A 23,388-nucleotide genomic window follows, 5' to 3' on the forward strand; every position below is an offset into this window, starting at 1 on the left:
GAACATGACATCTCATTTATGGAGTTCATGGAGTTTATGGAGTATGAAAATATTGTTTTTCGATATTTAAGCTGTAGACAGGCTTATAGTTTATATTTGGTTTAGTTTGTTGACTGCGTTCGAAGCTTAATATAAATTTTATAGAATCTTGTTTGTGAAAAATTCTTGAATAAAGTACCCCTAAAAAATCCCCCTAAATCAATGTACCCCACTATAAAAAAAACTCCTGGACATCTTGATTACTTCTAAATTTGGGGAAAACCCTCCAAGTTGGCAACATTGCTGACAATCATTTATGTTTAATTTGGCCTAAAGGTCTAGATACCAGGTGGGAACTTGTAGTTTATTGTTTATTATAATCCCAAATCATAAAATGACTGCTTCCCGACTGATTTCAGAGCGACCGCTGATGTGAAATCCGCTGTGTGAGTTCGAAAAGTGAGTTACAGAATCGCAGGGCTGGCCATAAACTCAAAAAAAAAAATGTTGAATCAAGCTCCGATTTTGACATATGTCAATTGTCAGTTGACAGTCCACAAATTGTTGTTATTGTAGGTACGTAGCTACCTGAATTAAAAACATTGCACAAAAAATTACTAACATTTACAATAACTTGCTAAAATGATAATGAAAAGAAATTTATTAGAAAGTGTCACAATTATATCTTGTTGTTCAACATTACTATGTGTGTTATTCAATTATGCGACTAATATATCACCACTAACCGGTTATTGGTTTGTTGCGTATACTATCTTTTTATTTATTACATCTATTATATTTAGTGTTAAAATAATTCAATGGTTATTGCATCTAAATAAACCATTGAAATACGATTTGGAGTCTATCATTGAAAAGTATCCTTACTCAGCCTTCTTAGTCAAAGTATTGCCCTTAATTTCGAAGAACTCTAAAACTCTTCCCGATTGCAAGGAGTATGATACCAATGAGTTAAGTGTAATAACATCAGTTTTAGAAAGGAAACTAGTATCATCATGGTATATTCATTACATATCACAAGAAATAAGTTTCCCATTTGCTTGTAAACAGATGTTGGATCAGATGATCAGCAAAGCATTTCAGGTAATTATTCATTGTTAACTTCAGTTTAGTCTTCTAAACAATTGAAATATGAAAATATTGTTTTTAGATTAGCAATAAAATAGAAACTAAAGATGTCTATGTTGATGTATGTGCAATCCTAATAAGTCATTTAAAGGAATATAAAAATGCATTAAAAAGACATGAAAAGTCCTCTGAAAAATCAGTAGAATCACTATATAAGAAAGTTCATCAAATATCTGATCTTAAAAATAAAAAGACAGCCGTAGCTGATCACTGTGTAAATATTATGAGACTTGTTTTGAAAGAGCTTGTTTCATGGGAGTTGTGGGATACACCTCATTCAGAACTCATTATAAGAATCCTTGCTAAGAAACTGGATACTTATGTAGACAGCACAATTTCCAATCCTGTCTGGTTAAATGATAAAATATTGTCAATATTAACTTCGCAAAAAGATGAACCTGAAAAGAAAACAATTCCAAATCCAAAGATAGAAAAAAAAGATTCGTCTAGTGTGCAAGAAGATGAAATAGTTTTTCAAACAACTCATCAACCTGAAATTAAAGACATTTCAAATAGTCCATCTAATAGTAAGGAAGACATAAAAGATACTGAAGAAAATGATAAATGTATTGAAGCTAAAGAAATTTTAACAACTACAGAGCCAGTTGAAATAAAATCGGTGTTGCGTCAGCGTAGAGGGAGGCAAGGAAAGAATGAAGTAAAAATATATGATAGAGTCATCGAGGGTAAGCTAGAAAGTAATTAATTATCATCAGTCATCAACATTAGTATCTCTTAGTATCCGAAAGGTAAAATAATTAGGTACATATAATTTTTTTTACTGTAGTATTATTTTATTATATGTAAAGTAACACCTTTAAAGAAACTCAGGTAACTGGAATTTGAAAAAAAATCCTAAGTCAATTAATGCACTTATTTTGACAGGTAGTCCATCTGCAATCTCAAATAAAATAAAATAAGTGAAAAGCTTTTTTGTTATGAGAGGATAGGAGAAGCTTTTGTAGAAAGAAAAAAAAAATATCTATGTGCTATCTTAACATTGATATATTTATTACCCAAAGAACAAAGATTCTGCAGTATTCCTAACATGGACTATATCTATTTCTAAAATATATATAAAAATAAATGTGTTGTCCCAGCTACATGAATTCTGCATATATAAATTCTATTGTTTATTCTTAGGTAGTGTAAAGACATGGGAGACAGATATGGATCTCCAGTGCATCAGCATGGGTCAGGACCTTCTAGCAAGCCTGGATGAGCTGACCCTCAGCAGACTGTGGGGCCACGAAGAGTTAGAGACTAGTCCAATTATGAGAGGCACCTCTCCTCAACCGTTGTGGTTTGGTAACTACATTGTTTAAGTTTACTTGTAAAAAAATGTCTCAACTTCATAATCAAATAAAAAAAATAAAAAATAGTGTCCAAATCAAGTGTGCTCCAAGAACTTGGTTCCTTTATACGTATGGGATATGTGCGACGGTGAAGGCCAAGGTTATTTGTGATACCAAACAGATCTAGTCTGTTGCACAGATTGCCTACTGAATGCTGTCTCAATCACTATCGACATATTTATATGTTCGCAGAGTGAATTCACAGTAGTGATATTGTGTATATTATATACTTTATTATTATTAATTTTATTGGAACGAAGTTCCTTATCGCGCGTTGTGAAAGGGGGCTAGACGGAATAAATTCTTACGAAAAGTTGTCACGACACTTTTTTGCTATTTGCTATTGTAATACACCGGTTCTCGTCCGATCACCAAGGTTAAGCAACGTCGGGCGAGGTCAGTACTTGGATGGGTGACCGCCTGAGAACACCTCCTCTTGTTTTTTTTTCGTCGTAAGATTGGTGTCGAGAAAATCTATCATACTGTTATGATACCAATTAACATATAAATTAAACGAAAGGAATTTCGTTCCATTCGGGTGTCCCTTGACACCTCTAAAGTTTTTTTTATTGGCATAGTCTAAGCATAATGTATGATTATCTGTAATAAATAAATAAAATTGAAAAATACTTTAGGTGAAGAAGACGCCATCGACCTAGACCCAGAGCCAGCTAAAGAGACGAAGAGTAGTCCAAAAGCGGCTGATGCCTTGTTAAAGGACATTCAGAGCACAGTGATGGTTCACTGTGATCTTGGTCTTAGCCTGGTGGCTAAGACCAAGATCGGAGACCTGCAGGTCCCGTTGCACGTAGACAAGCCTCCTGGTGTATGTTGCACGTACTATCTTGCTTCTGCTAGCTTAGGATGTATACAAGTGAGACAATTTTAATTTTCGTAACATTTGTTTTTGATTTGTGGGTTTGAATTTGGACAGCAATAAGTTATACCGGTGTAGGTTTTTTAAATTTCTTTCTTATTTGGTATACTCATTGTATATGCAGTAAAGCAAATAGTTTAAATCAGAGAGGTTATTGAATCTCTAGACATTTAATTAGATATCGATATTCAATCAAGTCGCCAGCGTTTTGATTTAAATGAAGCAGCGTCGAAAACGTTTATAGTTAAACAGAAATGGCTCACGGTGTCCTCTATTTTCTGCCAAAACAACGGGAAATAAATACATATAATACAACTTTTTCTACAGCTGTGATACTTTTTGACATTCAACACCTTTTGTCTTCAGTCACCGTGACCACGCACGCTGTAAAGCACGCGAAATGTCGAAAAATTTAAAATTATGTAAAATAATTATTGTAAATTTATAACAATACATAACTTCAATCCGGTAAAAAAGTGTTTTTTTTAAATGTGTAAAAGTGTCAATAAAAGACAATACTAGGAAAATATATGCGACAATATATATATAGGAAAATATATAAATATATATTTTTTCCAAATTTGAAATGCGTCTTGTTGTCAAGGAACGTTTAGGAAACTCGTTAAACGTTTCGTTCAGTCACTTGTCTAACGGAACTTTAGCGACTTGATTGAATATCGATCTTTAATTAAATGTCTAGAGATTCAATTAACTCTCTGAATTAACTACTTTACTGCGACATACTACTACTCAATCCAAAGAAAATTGCAAATGAAAAGTCTCACTTGTATACAGCCTTATACTGGTCCCCAAAATTTTCGCGATAGGATTAATACTTCAAGGAAATTCTATATTTTTAGGTATATGTTCTACTATGCTCATGGTAAGTCGGAGAGTGTTTGTGTTCGGCCATTTGTGTGGTTTATCTTCTGCATGGCGTGTCTGCATGTTTGCTTCCACAAGTGTTAACCTCTTTCCAAATAAAAGTATTTTCTCCTTAAACTAATGCTATTCAAATGTTTCTTCTATGTAATACAAACAAATCTATAAGTGTGAAGGCGTCGTTATCACTAAATAGTAATGATACTCAAATTGTATATTGGTTTGGGATTTTAAAAGCGGGGCTAAAGTTGCATGGCCTTGTTCTAGCACTGGTTGGAGGGTTTTGCTATATTGTATATGAAATAATACTGAAAAGAACCAGTATAAATGGTGTCTTATGTTCTTTTAAAGGTTCTCACAGCATTAATATCGTGTATTTATAAACGTACTAGGGTCAAATAGTTACGAATGTTGCGAGAATTATATGAGCAAACTTTTATCTCTTGGAGATTTTGTATGGGGGGATAAAAGTATTTAATTCGTATATCCAGGACGAAGCTGCTGGAATGATGGAAGGACTGTTGGATAAAGGCATCGCGGGGATTAAAAAAGGACTGAGATTTACAGGACTCAGTGATGACTCGCAGGTATTCTTGTAAACACTATTTACACACTGTAAACACTATATCGGAAGTTTTACCGTTCTACGACTTACAGTATTCAGACCATTTTACTAAGGATTGTTTCTTTCCATTTTTGGTCGTCGTTTCTTGAAGTAGGGTGAATGGAAAAAATATATGGTGGACTTGAGTAGTTTATGTATCGATTTTGAAAGATCGATCTTTCACGTTTTTTATTTCTTCAATCAGAGTATTACTGATTAAAATGTTTATGAATCAGACTATTCTATACGTAGATTACTTTTAATGGTAAGAATTGGAAAAAAATACTAGGTCGATTTTTGTTAGGAATTTTTTTTTTTCTATTCACACCCTTTTCGGTAAATTTTAATTAGGAGAAGTCACCATCTCACCAGCGAGAAAAGTTGTCACCGACAGAAAGACGGGGCAAGCTGGAAATGGTGACAGAACACAGGGATATTAAGGAGTATGCCCCTAAAGGTAGGTACAATATGGCCTCAGTGCCTCAGAGATAAAGTTTTCTTTGTGTAATTATTAGATGATAACACATATCCTTTATACTCTAATTTTTCATTCCGTAGAATTCAGATATTTCATAAGTGTTGCTACTAAAAAAAATCTCCCGAAAAGGGCACAAATTTGACCCATTTGAAGGCAATCAAAAATAAAATGCGACGTATTTTTTATGTTCTATTGTATACAATCTATTCTACTACATAAAAGTAAATCTAAATATTTACTTACTCAAGCGACCTAATACAGAAATAACAAATATTTTAATATCACAATATATCGAATTAACTTTAATTGCGTTTTTACTGTTTAGTGATGAAAAGGGACGTAATTATCACTTGCTGTAAAACCACTTTTAATGTGGAGGACCGCACCTTATAAAATGGATTCATTCACTAACAAATAAAATGTATGTATAGACTCTGATGTTCAGTCTCGTTTTGAAATTGAAAAATGTGCCCGGCCAAAAAGGTTTACCATCTCTGACATGTCAAAAAATTATAGCTGTCAGAATTCTACGGAATTAAAAATCAGAGTATAGACAGATGTATGATCTATGATCGCAAGCATTTCCATGCTCAAAAGGGTCATTTGTATCAAGATGTTTAATATTTAAATAAAATTTTCGTATTTTATTTATTATCGGGAGGAACGGTGCATTATTAATGAATTTTTAGCGTTATAGAGAATAGGAAACGGAATTGAGCCAGGAAAGAAATACATAGTTGCATATTCTTTAGGCAATAATTCTTTCAACTCATGGAAGCAACGTCAAAATATATAAATTTAATTAATGGCCCAGATTGTTTATTCTTTTAAACTGAATTAAATTTACTTTGTACCATTCAAACAAATAGGTAAATATTTCTTTTTATGGTATATTTCAGATGAAAATTCTGCTGTTCCTCAACTTGTGAAGCAGCATAGGGTTACATCTCAAGACAGCTCGGTAATATAATTTCTTTAACAATTGATTACTTTGAATTTACTTACTTATCTTCCCTAACACGGAAGAGACGTTATTATAGACTTATGTGTACTTTGATTTGCTGGGACCACGGGATGCCGAACCACAATTTCCTTTATTTTTAATAAAACAGGAGGGAAACGGGCAGGATTCTCACCTGATGTTAAGTGATATCGCCTATAGACACTCAATGACAGAGGGTACGTAACTGCGTTGCCGGCCTTTTAAGAATTGGTACGCTCTTTTCTAGAAGAACCCTAAGTCGTATTGGTTTGGAAATACTTCAGTGGGCAGCTGGCTCCACATTAGTGGAACGCCGGATGTCGAGATGATACGGATGGAATTTTGTATTCTTCCTTGACCTCCGATGATGAAACTGGTTTTATTTTTGTTTCTTATTTGAAGCTGCAACTATCCGATAGTATAGATTCTCCAGGTACATTCTGTGTTCGGGGTGCGTTGTCGATTGATTACGGAAACGTAACTTGTTTATTGTAATTTCAAATTTGTCTTTTGAATTCGATCTCTCATTTTGTGAATTAATTAGCAAATCAAGAAGATAAATGGTTTGTATAATATTGAATCAACGGTGTCTCAGACTCAAGTCCGTCCCCCTGCTGAGGCCGGCGTGGCTATTTCGGAGTCTCCGGAGCCGCAGTACGAAGAAGTGGCTGATCTCTCGCACTCCATCGCCAAACTGCGATCTCTGCTCAACGAAGCTGCACCCAGGTACATTTGATCTTAGCTTATCGTCAATAGGTCTATCGTCTAAATGTAAAATTAGGTTAATATTCTATTTATTTTAATAGAAACGAGGAGATTTGGTGGGAGACAGCAGAAGAGACTCGCGGACGGACTCAGACGCATCACTCCGAGAGACACGTGGACACTGCCACTCTCGCCGGTATATATTTAGTATTAAAAGCAATTATAGGTCGGTTATTGAAAGCTGGCGCGTTCACAGTACTGACACTATTGCAATTTCACTATACAGTATGTTTAAAAATATAACTTTTTTGCCAAGCTATATTTAGTCTACTCTGGTTATAGTAAGGTTGGGTGGGTTGTAAATAAATAAAAATGTGTCAAATACATATAAATATTATGTGGTTACGAGGGTGGATCCAAAAGTTCTAAGCCCGACCAATAACGTAAAAGAGTAGTTTGTGTAAATAATTTTTACATTTTTCGACATAAGCTCCACCTAGCTCAACACACTTCACTCTTACTTCACTAACAATTATTTCAATACTCCTCTTAGAAACACCAGTCGCATCTGATGTCAATTTAAAAATTAATTTTTTTCATAAACCTGTTTTTATTAAGATGCTTAAAATAATTAAAAACATTGTGCACCATTTCACGAGATTGCCCTGGTAATGTTTGAAAAAAGATCAACATGTATAGTAAAGATTAACATAAACAGTAGTAAAAGCAAAACAATAAATGCCTCTTTTATACTCATAAGCTTCACCGAGCGCGAGAGAGACGGACAGTATTTTCATGATGCATAATCAGTTTGACATAACGCCTCGGGCTTATTCACAGACATTACACAAGCACAAAGTGTAAATGTGTTGAACCCGCGAGCTTTAGATAACATACCAATAAGTTATTAACGAAAGGCCATTTTAATATACAGTAATCAAAATATATTTTCTATTCCAGACGAATACGACATGAATCTGGAAAGAAACGCGTCCCCGAGTCAAACCCCCAACAACATGCAGAGGCTGGACAGGTTTTTTGGAATTTTATATTGATAGCTTTTTTAGAGAATTTTTGTCTTTTAATAGCGTTGAGTATTTTTCCGGATGACAAAAACGTAGCTCACGGAGATCACATTAAGCGCCAGTTTTTATAGTCTTGTGAGCAGGTTAATTGAAAATTGTTTTTCATTGCCACACCTGCACAGATTTGGCTTAAAGTCAGATCCGTCATGTACATGCGACTCACAAACAAGTCAGACAGTGATACATCTCATTATATTTGGATTCAGGTGCGATCTCAAATGGATATAAAGGTAACAGCCGAGCATTTACCCAAAATAATAAGAAACTTCAGATCGCAACTGGAAGATTTCTCCAATAAGGTTATGTCGGATGTCATTGTGTGCAACAAGAGCGTAGCAGAGGTGAGATGGGCCCCCACTAGCCCATGAATATAAAATAGAAATATGTAATAATACCTATATATTATATAAAAAAATGTTTATTATGGAACATAAGATACATGTATCACTTATTCCACGTCATTAAATTTGAATTTGTAGGCATCCCTACTCATCGGCAAAGAAGACAGAGGGTGTAGGCCGAGAGAAACAGCCGGCGTAAAAAACTCTCGGTACTCTTTGAAATAGCAAACCATCAAACAACACTTATTTTAAAACAAATATCGCAAATTAATTAGAAGTAAGTTGTCTAGCACTAGTCCCAGGCCCTTTTATCAACTAGATAATCGTTGACTTTATAGTAAGCCTTTTTTTTAATTTTTCTTTAATACATTTCTTAAATTTATTAAAAGGCAGAGATAAAAGAGCCTCTGGGATTTTATTAAAGAAGAGTATCCCTTTTCCCAAAAATATTTGTATATCTTCTTATATATATACAATTCTCGTGTCACAATGTTAGTTACCATACTCCTCCGAAACGGCCTCACCGATTTTTATCAAATTTTATATGCATATTCAGTAGATCTGAGAATCGGCATTCATACCCCTTAGTGATAAGGATTTTATTTTTTATTATGTGGCATTAAGAAATACATACAACCCTTAATTTTCACCTCTCTACGATCAACATCTATTTATTTTTATTGAACTAAAAAAATGTTTCCTACATGGCAAAACAATTTTGCCGAGTCAGCTATTTTCTGTATAAAATTTTCAGCGTGTCTTTTTGTATAGATGGATTAACGTTTCTAGGAATAAGGCATTATTATTATTATTTTTCAGATTATTCCAACGAACAGTGACGGGCGTGTTCAACTCGATAAAGACAGCAGTGGGAGCTGATGGAGAAGGAGAAGTGCATCACCAATGGAACTACGTCACCACCAACGTCGACACCAGCGTAAGACCTCGTATTCTTCAGTACTTCCTCTGTGCGTTCCAATATGGTAATGTAGAACTGTGGCAGGTGGCCAACGCCGTGTCCCGTCTGGTGGGATCTCGTCGGGCTTTGGCTCACGTAGACGCGGCGCTGGACTCGCTGCAACAACTGCCGTCGCAGGCGCATCCAGAAGATGACCTCGGTGAGACTATCTCAGCGCAAGTTTTTTGAAGTTATACTTCTTTTTAGGGAAAAATGAAGAAAGTAAATTTTTACGATGCGCGTGCACACCGTCACAAAAAACCGACACCCTAAAGTTGGCTATAGTCAATTAGTTTTAGCTATTGTTGTTTTTTCTACAAACATAAAGTACAATTTTTTGAAAGATTTTTATCTCGCTACGCCAAAGAAATATAACTTCTAACGCGTTTAACACACACGTTTTTTTCTTAGATTTATTAGCGTGACTTTATAAAATTAATAAGTATTTATTCATAAAATAGTATCTGCTAATATCCTCTATTATTTAAAGCGTCGCTTGACTTGATTCTAATGAAAGCACAATTGTATCAGCTAAACATCTAAACATTTAAATATAATGAAAAAGTGATATTACCTTCTGTGGTTTTATCGTGTGTTGCAAAAGTATGAAACATTTTAGTTGTAGTAGTAATGCCAATTTTTAATATTCTTTGATGTCAGAAAGTTACTATAGAAGTCGCATTATGTACTGTGGCTTCGGGTTAAAAATCATATTTATCTATGTCTCGCTCGCACTTACAGGTATTATGACGAGGGATAGTGAAGTGCGTAAGAATTGTAAAGGTGCATATCGATATCGCGATAGGTACGATCGATATGCTAAACTACATTAAGTATTAATAGGAATAACTTTTTGCTATCTGAAAATTAAAGTTTTTAATTTGTAAGATAAATGTCACCATTTCATAATTTCAAAACCAGTTATAAAATACATTCTCAATATCTGATTCCATGTGTTTTAGTAAATATAAACTTCTAAACAATAATTAACATACCTGGCTTTTAAGTACAACACGTTTTTTCTCGACATTAAAAAAAATATATAAAGTAGAGCAACTTTCGTGACGACTCTGGATTTTCTGAAAGTCCCCGCACCCCGCCATCCCCTCAACCAAAAATTGGTGGGGCGCGTCTTCGTGAATTGCACTATCTATACTCGTAACGTAACGTAACGTAACCAATTAGGAGTCAGGGCGCGTGCGCAGGTAGCTAACTATCAGTAAGTCAGTGACATTTATTGCCTGATACTCAGTTTTATATGCGTCGACTTTAGGATGTTATATTATTTTATGTTACTTTTATACAGTTGCCATTGCCTCTGTTTTCTCTCTGACACCTATTTTCACTCGTGACGATTGAAGAGAATCGATTCTGAATCTGACCCATACAGTAAATGTCTTCATTGATAATTGACGTTCGACATCCAAGAAACAGTCCATAGACAATTTAAGCGAATGCAATATATCTTTGGTACGGGCGATAGGTATGGACACAGCGGTACGTTTCAGAGGTATTTTAGCAAGTTAAGTTAAAACTTCGTAATGTCGGCGTTTGACGGTTAGAACACTAAAAAATAAAAATAAATAAAATATGTTTATTATGTAACATAAGATACATGTATCACTTATTCCACATCATTAAATTTGAATTTGTAGCCATCCCTACTCATCAGCAAAGAAGACAGAGAGTGTAGGCCGAGAGAAAAAGCCGGCGTAAAAAACTCTCGGTCCTTTTTTAAAATAGCAAATCATCAAACAACACTTATTTTAAAACAAATATCGCAAATTAATTAGAAGTAGCCTGTCTAGCACTAGTCCCACGCCCTTTTATCGACTAGATAATCGTTAACTTTATAGTAATCCTTTTTACTCAGCTTTTCTTTAATACATTTATTAAAAGGCAGAGATAAAAGAGCCTCTGGGATTATCAAATTCTATTCGTGTGCGTTCTACGCGGATAGTGTCTCAAGTTTTCCAATCGTAATTATTATAGTTTGCCCTACGTGAGTTTAGATCGCGCTAAATCTCTTTCAGCGGGAGACTGAGTTGAAAATTGTGATAATTTGCAGAGGAGTGGACGTGGTCAAGCGGAGTTTGGTGCGCGACGTGCGAAGTGCTCTGCGAGTTGGGGCTCCTCGAAGACCACGTCTCCTTCCGCCTCGCCACGCTGCTGCTGGCCGGTGAGTTATACAAATCGTTCATCACAGTATAATTGTATAAAATATGAAATTTTTTTGCGAAATTCCCTATGTATATAATGAAGAGAGAACAAATAAATAATAGGGAATAAAAAAAAAGTGTATGCGTACAAAGTACACATGAACTTTAGATTTCCGAGACTTAGAAGGAGGGGAAAAAGAAGATATGTTGGGTATTTAATGAATTTAATTGACATTAAAATATTAAAAGTGTCGAAAATTAATACAAATAATAAATTTAAATTTTTAAAATTATTTCTTCGATAATACGTGGCATTTTAATTTACAATTCGTCATTTGAGATTTCAATAAATTATTTGCATATAATATAAAATACTAATATTTGGAAAATTCTCTTAAAAAAAAAATAGAATTTCTGTAAGGTAATTTGCCTTTTTCACTATCTCTCATTCGGTATCGATCGCCCTCTCCCTTTCGACAAGAACGCTGCACATCTTCGTGACGTTCCGTAAAAATTTTACCTTCATGCGCCTAAAAAAAGTTTCACTTCAAAAACCTTTTCATTTTCACAGACGTAGCGGAGACATTGATTTGTTCCCGATTAGAAGAACTGACGGCGTGGATGAGGCAACAATTGTTCGACGTTTTTGAAAGAATGTCCGAGTCGGAAACTGAACCCCAAACCTCCGAAACGTTGAGGATGTTCGATGTCGATGAAACTTGTCGAATTATTTTAGAAAAAATGCCAGGTACATTTTGTAAATTTTGACAAAAGTATCGTTCTTTGTCCCGATAGAGGTAGCGTCGATTTTCTACTCAATTTAGATGCAATTATTTAAATTATCGTAACGCTGATAGCATATTTGGAATCACGTGGTACAAAAGTAAAATTTATTATTTACAGTGTACCTGCGTTGATTATTGAACTCCTGGGCAATAAATATCTCAGTTTCATATAGCTACATATTCTAAATGTCTTGTTGAACAATAAAATATGCTTGTCCCTTAGAAACGTACATATTCGGCGAAGAGAAGTTGAGTCGGGCCGTTCGTCTCCTGGTGATGAGCTTCAGCCACGAGAGCATCAACAGAGACGTCGTGTATCGCACCATCGACATATTCGCACAGCATTTTATCAGTTCAGCCGCATTCAAGAACATTTCCTTCGATTCTAGTTAATATAATTGTTGTATTTGATGAATAAATTACGTAAATTCTAATACATTAAGAGCGAGTACATATTAGGCGTTTTGAAGCGCGCGCTTTTGTAACGCGCGTTTTGAGAACCAGTAGTTCTTATCTAGGTGTACACACGCAAGCGCGCGTTTCTGATCAGGCGCGCGTCGGACGCGCGCTTTGACATTTTTGTTCAAACGCGCGTTGGGAGGGCGTCAGCCGCGCGCTTCGAGATAAATGAGCCGCCATTTTGTTGTACATTTGAACGCACGCTTTCGTGTAACGTGCAATTCAAGAATTTTATGGACATTCTAAAATAATTAAAACACTTAGGTTCATACTGTCTTTATTTGAGATACAATGTTGTAAACATTCCATGCGTCAGTCTATCTCGTAGTATTGGGTGCACCCAAAATTCTCTTTGTCTCTGCCGTCGTCTTCTGTAGCGACGGTATAGAAGCCACACACAAGAAATCACTTCGACGTCCATTTCCGAACTGAGCCGAGTATGGACGCCCTACTAACGCTCGTAAAACGCCGTGCTAAGCGCGCTGTATGTACGCTACCAACGCGCGCCTAACGCAACGCCGAGCGCCTTATGTGTACTTGCCCTAACACGTTCATATTCCTTCGTTTGCTATTTTTGAACGGTTTTAATAATTGTTATTTTGCATATAATTTACCACGCGCTGTCTAGTTGTACAAACGAAATTAGTTTTTAGTTGATAAAATAAGCTGTTTTTGTACTCCCACTTGGTGGATGTTATTATTTAATTTGATATCGCACGACATTCTACATTTTTTATTTTATTTTGTTTATAATAGGGGGGCAAACGAGCCTACGGGACGCTCAAAAAGGGCAGTAGTCATCGCAGCCCATAGACACTTATTTTTAGGGATCATTCACACGAGCGGCACGATTCCGACGGTAGAGCAACTGCACTGCCGTACCCGCCATTTTGTCACTTGACTGCAAATAGTTTAGGAGTACCCGTTTCGATTTTATAAAATGATCTCAAATGAGAGTATTGTTGTTGAAATGCAACAGTAAAGAAAAATGCTTGTATTTGGAGTTATAAACCAGTGTACAGTAACAAAACAATAAAAAACAGAGCGTGGGCGGCTGTAAACAATGAACGAACGTGTTTCTTTTTCGTTTTTGTCGTCATCGACGGAATAAAAGCAATAATAGGGTTTATTCTTCTGTACAAAGAAAGTCCGATAGCTATCGTGGAGCTTCGATTTTGACATGTCGACGAGTGCAGTTGCTCTGCCGTCGGTATCGTGCCGCTCGTGTAAATGAGCCCTATTATAAGTGGGTGCGTTGCCGGTCTTTGAGGGAGGAGTACAGTCTAGCTTTGAATAGCTGGAGGTCGTATCTCGCGGGCAAGACCCCACCGGGAGTCGATTCCACATTTCGCTAGTTCGCAAAAGAAAGTGCCTTGTGAAATCGGACTGTGGAAGACTTCTAGCTATCAAAGTGATTTTGATGACTATTTATGTTAGCTATTTAACGCCTTTTTTTGTTTTTAATTATTAATATGTAATTTTTAAAAGAATGTATGAATTATTTCTTCTCCGCGACTTCTTTATTATTGTTAAAGTTGTTCTCTTACGTAATGCTCTCTATAACTTGATCTCACTATTATTAAGAAAAAAAATACCAAAAACAATTTTATTTATTCTATCACAGCATTGAAGTCACTTGCGAACTACGCAATGTCACAAATAACCCTTTAGATAATTCAATCTAAATAAAATTAATCCTAGGAACATTGTCATGTATATGATTGTCATTATTAAGTTTGTCATACTATTATAATAGACTTATTAAAGGTTAAAATAGGGACGGAATAGTTAATTCGATTTAATACCGTTTCGTGGAACCGAGTCTCACAATAATACTTTATTGGAAACATATATTAAATTCTAATTAAAATGTATATTATCTTTTTATTTGAGGAGTTGGAACCGGTGCCCTTAGTATAAGATAATTCTTACATCTGATGCAGTCTTTACTTTTTCAAACCCGTGGTTCAGCCAAAGAGGCAATTTAAGGATTACAACAAAATAAAAAACGTATAATATTTTTTAGAACGGCATTTATAACAATTTATAATTGATAATGCTTAGGGTGATTTAGTATTTTCTTCTATCCAAGATATATACCTGTACGTGTTAGTGTACACATCAGGTATATTTTCAGCGCAGGGCCAGTTGAAGGACACGATACCGGCTGAGGTGCCGTTGCACACTAAGCTGCCGCCTGAATCACCCTGAAAATTTCCAATTACAAACATTGTACATTGCATGCGGATAGTTAATTGGAATGTCATTATTATTATTAATTATACAACAATTGGTTAGTTTCATTCCTTAATATTAGTATTAGTTAAGTTAGTATGAGTTTTAAACAAAATTTAAGTTAGATTTATTTTTAATTTTTAAGTGGTCTAGTTTTTGTATGGCCCCTTTTTTAGGGTAAAAAGCCTCCTTCATATTTTTCCATTTCTCTTTGTCTTGAGCAACATTCATCCAGTCACAGTTTTCGTTAGTCACAGAGTTTTTTTATTTTTTTAGGCACTGAGGGTAGTCGCAACGTTTACATCGAGTCCTCAAAAAATAATCAATTTAAAATAGTGAATCGTAAAAATATACTATAACAAGTAATAATTAGACAATATCAGTGGACTATCTATCTCTGGAATGTCATTATTGTTCGATAATTCATAAAAATTATATTGTCTGTTACGAAAGTCAATAATCGTTATTACTAAGAAGTTACTTTGATGTATCTGCACCCCTAGGCTGTGTAGTCGTTTACCGATTAAAAAGATTAGTTGCAAAATGATTCAGCTCTCAATGTTTCGTGCCTATTAACAAGAAATCGTGACGCGCTTTTTAAATATATACTCACTTGGCATATTCCTTCTTCACGTACGTTAAGGGTACACATTTGGCTGGAACCAATAATGACTCCATCCTTTTTATTTAACTTCTTATTGCACTGGTCGCTAGTTAAAGTGTTTACATACAGATACTGCAATTTGTCAGGCGAGGACCAACCAGCGCTCTAAAAGTATACAAATTACCTATTAATTCAATTTTTATTTAAAAATACAATTCGCAAGAAATAATTGTTTCTATAATATCCATTGATAGAAATATACAAATAATAAGTTTTAAACCTTTTTATTTCCTGTTTTACAACAGTTGGTAGGTAGTTGCTATATTAAATATTTTTATATAATAAAATATTGATTTTTGTTAATAGGTTAACTTAGATTATGTTAGTAATATAGGTATGTAAATATATTATTTATTTATGAATTAACAGGAACCCCGGTTTGGGTAAAGGCCTCCTCCAAAGATGTCGGTGCTATGGAGTGCCAGTTTATGCCAGCTGATCTTTTCAGATCATCTTCCCAGCGGTCTAAGGGTCTCTCTTCCGCCTGATTTTTGAAATTTTTAAGGTTGAGTTTGAGATTTATATTTATATAGAGAGTATCTTTGGCGGGTTTTGGTCGTAATCTTCCACGGTGACCAGTCGGGTTGGAAAATTATGTTTTTAATTGAAGTTCGTTTATTTGAAATATCGATGTGAAGAGAGGAGTTTTGTTGCTATACATTTTTGTTCGTTGTATTTTCACTTGTCAAGAAATTCATGCATGGTTTTATGGCACCTTCGGTGACACTATTTGACCTTGTGGCTTTTATTTTTATAGCCAGGCTGTTGTTGCTTATTCTTTGTTTTATTTTATTGAATATGAATATTCTCACGGGATATAAGTTTATCGTACTTTATTATGGCAGTATTTCCTTTTTCTCTCTCAATCTCAGTTTGTGGAGAAGCCGATAATTCTTTCTTCTTTTTGCCTGTGTTAGAACCGTTTTCCTTGACTATAAGTTGATCATATTTTAAATATGCAATCTTACCTTTCTTTAGTTCTTCTATTAATTTTGGTTTTAATAATTTCCTTTTTTCTAACACTTCTTTGGAAAAGTCTTCAGAAATAAATAAAAAGTTAACTTCGTTTCGTAGGTATGTGAGCGCCAGATTCGATGAAGCAACAAGGTGCACGATGTTCCTAACAACTTGTTACAAGTGCTAAACAACTAATTATTTGTCTGGCGAATAAATCGTAAAAAACACAATTACGATTTATCCAAAACAGTTTTTAGGTTTTATTTTAAAGTACTTGATCGCTTCACTCTTATATGTCTGTTTTTTGCAATAATTATTCTGATGTCTAACAACAACCATACGAGAATTGTCCAACGCGGTATGGCGAGTAAGAAATTGTTCGATCACGACTAACTAATCACTGTATAATACACTGTATTGATTGTTAACAATTTATTATGTAAAACTGTTGCTTAAAATATCATAGTTCCCGTGTTTTAACCTTTTAACTCACAAATTCTATTTTTAATTTTAATAAATATACAGAGGTAATGCTAACTGTGCCGCGGTACCCACATCTCTCCTCGATTTAGATTTTAGGTGATGATACAACTATCTTCAATTAGAAATATATATCTCCACAAAATTATTAACTCACAAGTTTACCCCATCCGCTCAGTATACACGACAATCCAGACTTGATATCCTCTGTGGGTAATGGCAGGGGCTGAACGTTTTTATTGAATTCGATAGTCTTTCGTACTTATAACAGCAATATCGTTATAGAACCAATCTGGCTTGTCATATTCTTTGTGAGCAATGACTTTGCTTATTTCATACGTTGTACCACCTTTCGTTTTCGATAATGTACCAACTACAGCGGTAAATTCGGATGGTTTAAAACTGAAAAAAATTTAAACTTTATCAAATATAATTTCAAACGGTCAGACAAAAAACGGCAGCCCCTCATTTTATTATTATACCTTAAGACACAATGGGCAGCTGTCAGTATCCATCTGTCGGAGATGACAGCGGCACCGCAGAAAGTCCAGCCATCTTTTTTTATTTTCAGAGCGACTTGGTGTGGCACAAGGCCTTCGGGTGCGTCTTGGCCACCCACCACTCGGGTCTCGGGCTCTTGAGCTCCTTTCTCGCCTACAATAAAAGGCACTGTACTTAATTTGTATATAAATAAAAAAAATTGATAAAACAGAATATAAAGAAAACTTACCCTGTGCGCTCCATGCGACTAACAGTAGAATAAAGGATATCTTTGAGACGCCCATCATCAATGATACTTCTGTAGTGAATACACATATTCATTTATAAACATTTCTTTTTATATAGACCATGTACTCTATTTTTTTATAGTAATAATACAAAAACTCTAATACAATGTTAAATTACATTTTATCTGATAATTAAAAACGAAAACCTTGTCAAAATTAATGATTAGGTACTAAGCAATTAGCACAATAATTACTTACAGATATTCGAACCAAATTATTGTTATTTGACATTGAAACTATGACGTCAACGTTTTCTAATTAAGAATTTGCATATTTCATAACACGTGGATATGCCACGCATTTTTTAATAATAATTATGATTCCTAAATCCTATTGTAGTTACAGAAGATGGCGAATAAAATGTAGGTACGTCGAAACAGCTTGTAAAATCGCTTTTTTCGAATAACCAAGAAATTAATTGGTGCTGCTATAAAAATTAACCTAGTATCTGATAAATAGTTGATATAGATAAACTTTTTTATATTATGAAGCAACATAATTATAATTTTTATCTCAGAAGCGATTTGATGCATTCTTGATCATGCCTTGTCTCCTGCAGACATAAAATGAGAAAAGGAAAATTATCATGAAGGTCAAAAAACTTTTTTTTGAACGGATTGAAGTTATGTATTATTATAAATTTACAACTATTTAAACATAATTTTAAATTTATCCGACTTTTCGCGTGCTTTACAGCGTGCGTGGTCATGGTGACTGAAGACAAAAGATGTTGAATGTCAAAAAGTATCACAGCTGCAGAGAAATTGCATTATCTGTATTTATTTCCCCGGAGTTGGTATCGACTAAAAGATGGAGGGTTTTGGCAAAAATGGCTCACGGTGTCCTCTATTTTCGCGGATTGTTTTTCTTTTTGAGATTTTAATTTGGATATTATTGGATCCCAGGTGTTTGACAATTTTAGGCCGTCTTCTCTATTGAAATTGGGGTGTTTTTTGATTTCAATGGCTTCGCGTACCAATCTTGGGAAGAATCTTTTCTCTTTCGCAAGTACTTTCGGTTGGTCAAAGCGTATGTAGTGATTAGGCCTATCTAGTATGTGTTCACAGACTGCTGATTTTGTGTGTCGTCTATGTCTTATGTCTGCAATGTGTTCTTTGAGTCTGCTGGACATATTGCGTTTAGTTTGCCCTATGTAAGACAGGCCACAGTCGCAATCCAGTTTGTATATACCTGCATCTTGCAATGGGGTGTTACTTTTGATTGGTCTTAGGAATTGCTGAATCTTCTTGTGCGGCTTGAAAATTGTATGAATAGAAGCTCGTTTTAGGATCCGGCTAATTCTATCTGTAACTCCCTTTACATATGGCAAGTAGGCTGGCTGGCGGGGAACTGTTTGTGTCTTGTTTTTGTTTTTGTGATGCAGCCGGGGGATGCGCAGCTTGTTTCGGTGTAGCACCTGTTTGACATGCTGTAGTTCCTCCTCGAGGTGGGCATCATCACAAAGACGTTGGGCTCTCTGAAACAAACATTTACCGACAGAAAGCAGTTGTGAATGTTATTCATATAGGTAACACAATGTACACTTATGAACGACAAAAAAGAAATTACATATCAAATGCTTCTAATTTTACATTTACTGCCAGTTCTCAAATCAAGGGCGTAGAACGGAAGAGTTTGCTGCCACTGCTTTTTAGACATGAAACGAATAATGGGGGACTTATAAAGCTGATAGCGACCTATGTGTATGTCTTTATTATTTCGTCCTTTCTTGTTCTAAAATTATGATTTTTCTTTGTTTTGGACATTGTTCCACTTTGGGATGCGTCAGTGATTGCTGACTTGTCGTACTAAGTAAATTAAATTTATTAGTATTATTTTTTATTTTATTTTCTTTATATAATAGGGGGCAAAAAGGGCCGGCCTTTGAGGGAGAAGTACTTTCTAACTTTGAATAGTTTGAGGCCTCTTGGAGGTTGGTATCTCTCAGGGAAGACTCCCATCGGGAGTCGACTCCACAGTTCTTTAGTTCGCAAAAGATAATGCCTTGTGAAACGAACTGTGGAACACTTCCAGCCATCAATCAGTGATTTTGATTACAGTTATGTTAGTTGTTTAATGATGTTGTTTTTTTTCTTAATATGTTATTTTTAATATGTGATTTGTAAAAGAATGTACGGATTATTTCTTCTCCGCGACTTCTTATGTATTTTTCTCTTATATAATGCTCTCTATAACTTGATCTCACTATTATTAAGAAAATAAATACCAAAACCATTTTATTTATTTTATATTTTATCACAGCATTGAAGTCACTTACGAACTACGCAATGTTACAAATAACCCTTTAGATAATAATTCAATCTAAATCTAAATAAAATTAATCCTAGGAACATTGTCATGTATATGATTGTTATTATTAAGTTTGTCATACTATTATAATAGACTATTATTAAAGGATAAATTAGGGACGGAATAGTAAATTTGATTTAATACCGTTTGGTGGAACCGAGTCTCACAATACTACCTTATTGGATACATATTACATATAATAAATTCTAATTAAAATGTATATTATCTTTTTATTTGAGGAGTTGGAACCGGTGCCCTTAGTATACCTATGATAATTCATACATCTGATGCAGTCTTCATTACTTTTTCAAAGCCGTGGTTCAGCCAAAGAGGGTTAAAGTATTAACGACATGATATGCAAAAGAGTTAATTTCTAATAATTCTCAAAGAGCAGTGACTGTGCTGAGCTCGTCGCTGCTTCTTCTGTAGCGGAGGTGGGGCACAGCAGCGGTTTCCGATTCTGGAGTAAATGCGTCGATATCGGCCAATCCTTTTAGGAACATCTGAAAAGATTATATTCACGTTTTACTATATATATAATCGAATTTTTAGATTAGTAGAATTCAAAACATAATGAAAATCTGAAGTTACTAATAATTATTTAAAAAATTATAAATTTTCGAATAGCCCCGCTTAATCAAATTGGGCAATTTGTGGCAAATGTGGGGCGTGGGCCCCACGTTGGGAAACATTGATTTAGATAGTAAAATACAGCTTTTTAACATCTGCGCATATCGATGCCTGATCACTCAATGGCGTCGTGCCGTTTCATGATATAATGTTAACAGAATAATTTTATTATTTTTATTCCTAATAATAAAGGACATTTACCGTTTCATTATTTCCTCTAGCAGATATCAAATAGAGTTGTATGCTCCATACGCTTTTCTGCACAAGTTAATAAACGCATAGAACCAAATCTTTAATAAATTTTACTTAAAAGTGGGACCTGTTCGAGCGACGTCTGGTTGAGCGTAAAGTCTTCCACGAGGCCGTCCCTCTGCAGCTCACTCATCACTCGATAATTGATCAATATTGAACTCACCGGCGTCACCGTTTCCTTTCCCGACTCTGGAAATAAAACTGAATAAAAATCTGAACTTTCGACATTTCAAACGTGACTGAGTCTATTTCATCTCACCCGTGACGAGAATGGGCACGATTAAGTGAACGGCGACGGCGTGTGCGGCGGTGAGCGTGGCGTGAGGAACATGCTACGAGACGCGTTCCCAGACCGCGCGTGTGCTTCACACACTCGTGCGCACACTACGTATCCACCGCCAAACCTGGAAGTACATTATTAGTTTATGTGGAACATAAACACTTCCAACTATCAAAACGAATCGCAATGAAAGTCACCTGGCCAAGCCCTGGTCCGATCGCAGTCAAGCGTCCGGCCATGAGTATTGAGTAAGGCCACTCGATTGCCTTATTTAATTAAATGTCTAGAGATTCAATTAACTCTCTGATTTAACTACTTTACTGCGACATATACATTACACCTCCAGGAAAAATAAACGTGTGAAGATCACAAAAACAATGGGCAGACGACATCTGGAAGAAGTGAGATTTTCCGGGGATAAGTGGATGGAGAAAGCGAAGAACAAACTTAAATGGAAAGTTCAGCCTTTACTTATAAGGGATCCATAGAACACGAAGAAATAGATACATATAACAAAACTAACATGCATCTGATTTGTAACTTTTAAAGTATAGAAAATATATACGGTCGACCTTTATTCAGAATGCGACGTCCTAACAGTCAGACAACTATACATTAAAAATATAATAATCTACCAACATAAAAAATTAATTTATGATGATGCCATCGCAAATAGACGAACACATAGAGTCTGTCCCACCACTCAAGCAAAAACAAGCTACTTACAAAAATTTCAATGCTATACAGGCCCCATGTTGTACAATAGACTGAATAAAATTCTTAATATTTATCCCCTTAATATCTATGAATGTAAAACTGGTTGAATGGCTAAAAACTCAGAAATATAATGAAATAGAAAACTTGTTTACTATAATGTCCTGCTTCTTGGAGTGTTTTACGGCTCACCAACACCACAACACTTGTACAAACGTCCTACACACAACCACTCCGTTCGGGTGTCGGATTACGACTGACAGTCTGACAAGTGACGTAGGCGCATGAGACAACCAAGCAACACTTTATTTAGTCAATACACTACATCCTTTTTTGTTTTATTTGTTTTTATTGATTATATCTCTCTGATAACTCATTAATGTAACTTGGATGTAATGTGATGGATTTTACATGAATCAACAAAATTAATGAAATTAAAGTTTTATGCAGCTACACTAGGGTTAAGTTCCGACATTGATTTCCTCGTCGTTAACTTCATTTCTTTTCAGATATTCCATTCCCCTTGAACTCTTTTCAAATGTACAACGTCCCTTCTTCGAGTTTGACCGGTTTCATCGTATCTAACCGTGATATCTCCTCCTTTCGTGATTTCCACCGTGTGTGTTTCTGGATTTATTTATTTTATTTTTATTTATTTCCTTTATTCATATTTTTATATACACTATGTCTCCTGGTATTAAATCACACTATCCAGCCTTCCGTTTATCGTATCCGATTTCTTTTCCCATTTGTTTTCTTTTTTTTTTTCTCTATCCTTAACCTCAGTGTCTTGTGCTGTCCTCTCTATTGTATCGTTTACCATAGGTAATTTATCTCTAAACTTCCTTTTGATGAAAAGTTCTGATGAGGTTCTTCCAGTAACAGAATGTGTTGTACATGGTTAAATATTCCAGTAAACTTTCCTTCCAGTCTTTATTTTCAGCTATACTTATTTTAAGACGTTTAAGTATGACACAGTTTTGTCTTTCGACCTCTCCGCTTTGTCGCAGTCAATATGGTACTGTATTGAAAAGAATAATGTTTATTTCTGTTAGAAATGATTTAAACTCTTGGCTGAGTAACTGTCTTCTATTATCTGCAGTTATTGATTTCCTAATCGACTGAATATTCCTTTAAGTTTGGCTACAATTTCAGTAGAGGTAATTTTGCGACAAATCTTCACTTCTTTATAATATGTGGTGACCACTTGTAATGAATTGCGATATCAATCCAAAGCACTTCTGGAAACTCACGCCGTTTTATAGGGTTTGGTGGACATGGTG

The 23,388-nt window shown here is 35.1% G+C and overlaps 2 protein-coding genes across 3 annotated transcripts in view; one reads left to right on the plus strand and one right to left on the minus strand.

The window, feature by feature from the left end:
• The first annotated feature begins 514 nt into the window (after window positions 1-514).
• On the plus strand, window positions 515-13,812 carry LOC125056446. Of its 2 annotated transcripts, none has more exons than XM_047659539.1 (15): window positions 515-1,080; window positions 1,148-1,811; window positions 2,269-2,433; window positions 3,116-3,306; window positions 4,731-4,826; window positions 5,195-5,300; window positions 6,221-6,282; window positions 6,899-7,029; window positions 7,110-7,204; window positions 7,969-8,041; window positions 9,254-9,371; window positions 9,438-9,552; window positions 11,461-11,571; window positions 12,123-12,299; window positions 12,560-13,812. In XM_047659539.1, exons 1-15 carry the CDS (start codon window positions 622-624, stop codon window positions 12,727-12,729), a joined length of 2,733 nt encoding a protein of 910 aa, XP_047515495.1. In that variant the 5' UTR covers window positions 515-621; the 3' UTR covers window positions 12,730-13,812. The 2 variants fall into 2 exon arrangements, with proteins under 2 accessions (XP_047515495.1, XP_047515496.1); XM_047659540.1 differs by having other exon boundaries at window positions 3,116-3,276.
• Window positions 13,813-14,811: 999 nt separating this feature from the next.
• LOC125056879 (chymotrypsin-2-like) overlaps window positions 14,812-23,388 on the minus strand; it is a 30,722-nt gene continuing 22,145 nt past the window's right edge. Inside the window, exons 4-5 of the mRNA XM_047660197.1 lie at window positions 15,644-15,799; window positions 14,812-15,002 (exon numbers count right to left, since the gene is read on the minus strand). Of these exons, the coding sequence (XP_047516153.1) occupies window positions 14,856-15,002; window positions 15,644-15,799 (303 nt within the window). The 3' untranslated portion in view covers window positions 14,812-14,855. The remainder of the gene's footprint in view (window positions 15,003-15,643; window positions 15,800-23,388) is intronic.

This window comes from Pieris napi, chromosome 15 (genome assembly GCF_905475465.1).
Source record: "Pieris napi chromosome 15, ilPieNapi1.2, whole genome shotgun sequence".
Lineage (NCBI taxonomy): Eukaryota > Metazoa > Arthropoda > Insecta > Lepidoptera > Pieridae > Pieris > Pieris napi.

Bases quoted from the DNA above. Each gene is read 5' to 3' on its own strand.
- LOC125056446 (XM_047659539.1), top strand. From the start codon at position 622: ATGATAATGAAAAGAAATTTATTAGAAAGTGTCACAATTATATCTTGT. The intron at 7,030-7,109 runs GTACATTTGATC...TTATTTTAATAG, and splicing joins CTCAACGAAGCTGCACCCAG to AAACGAGGAGATTTGGTGGG. The intron at 7,205-7,968 runs GTATATATTTAG...TTTCTATTCCAG, and splicing joins GGACACTGCCACTCTCGCCG to ACGAATACGACATGAATCTG.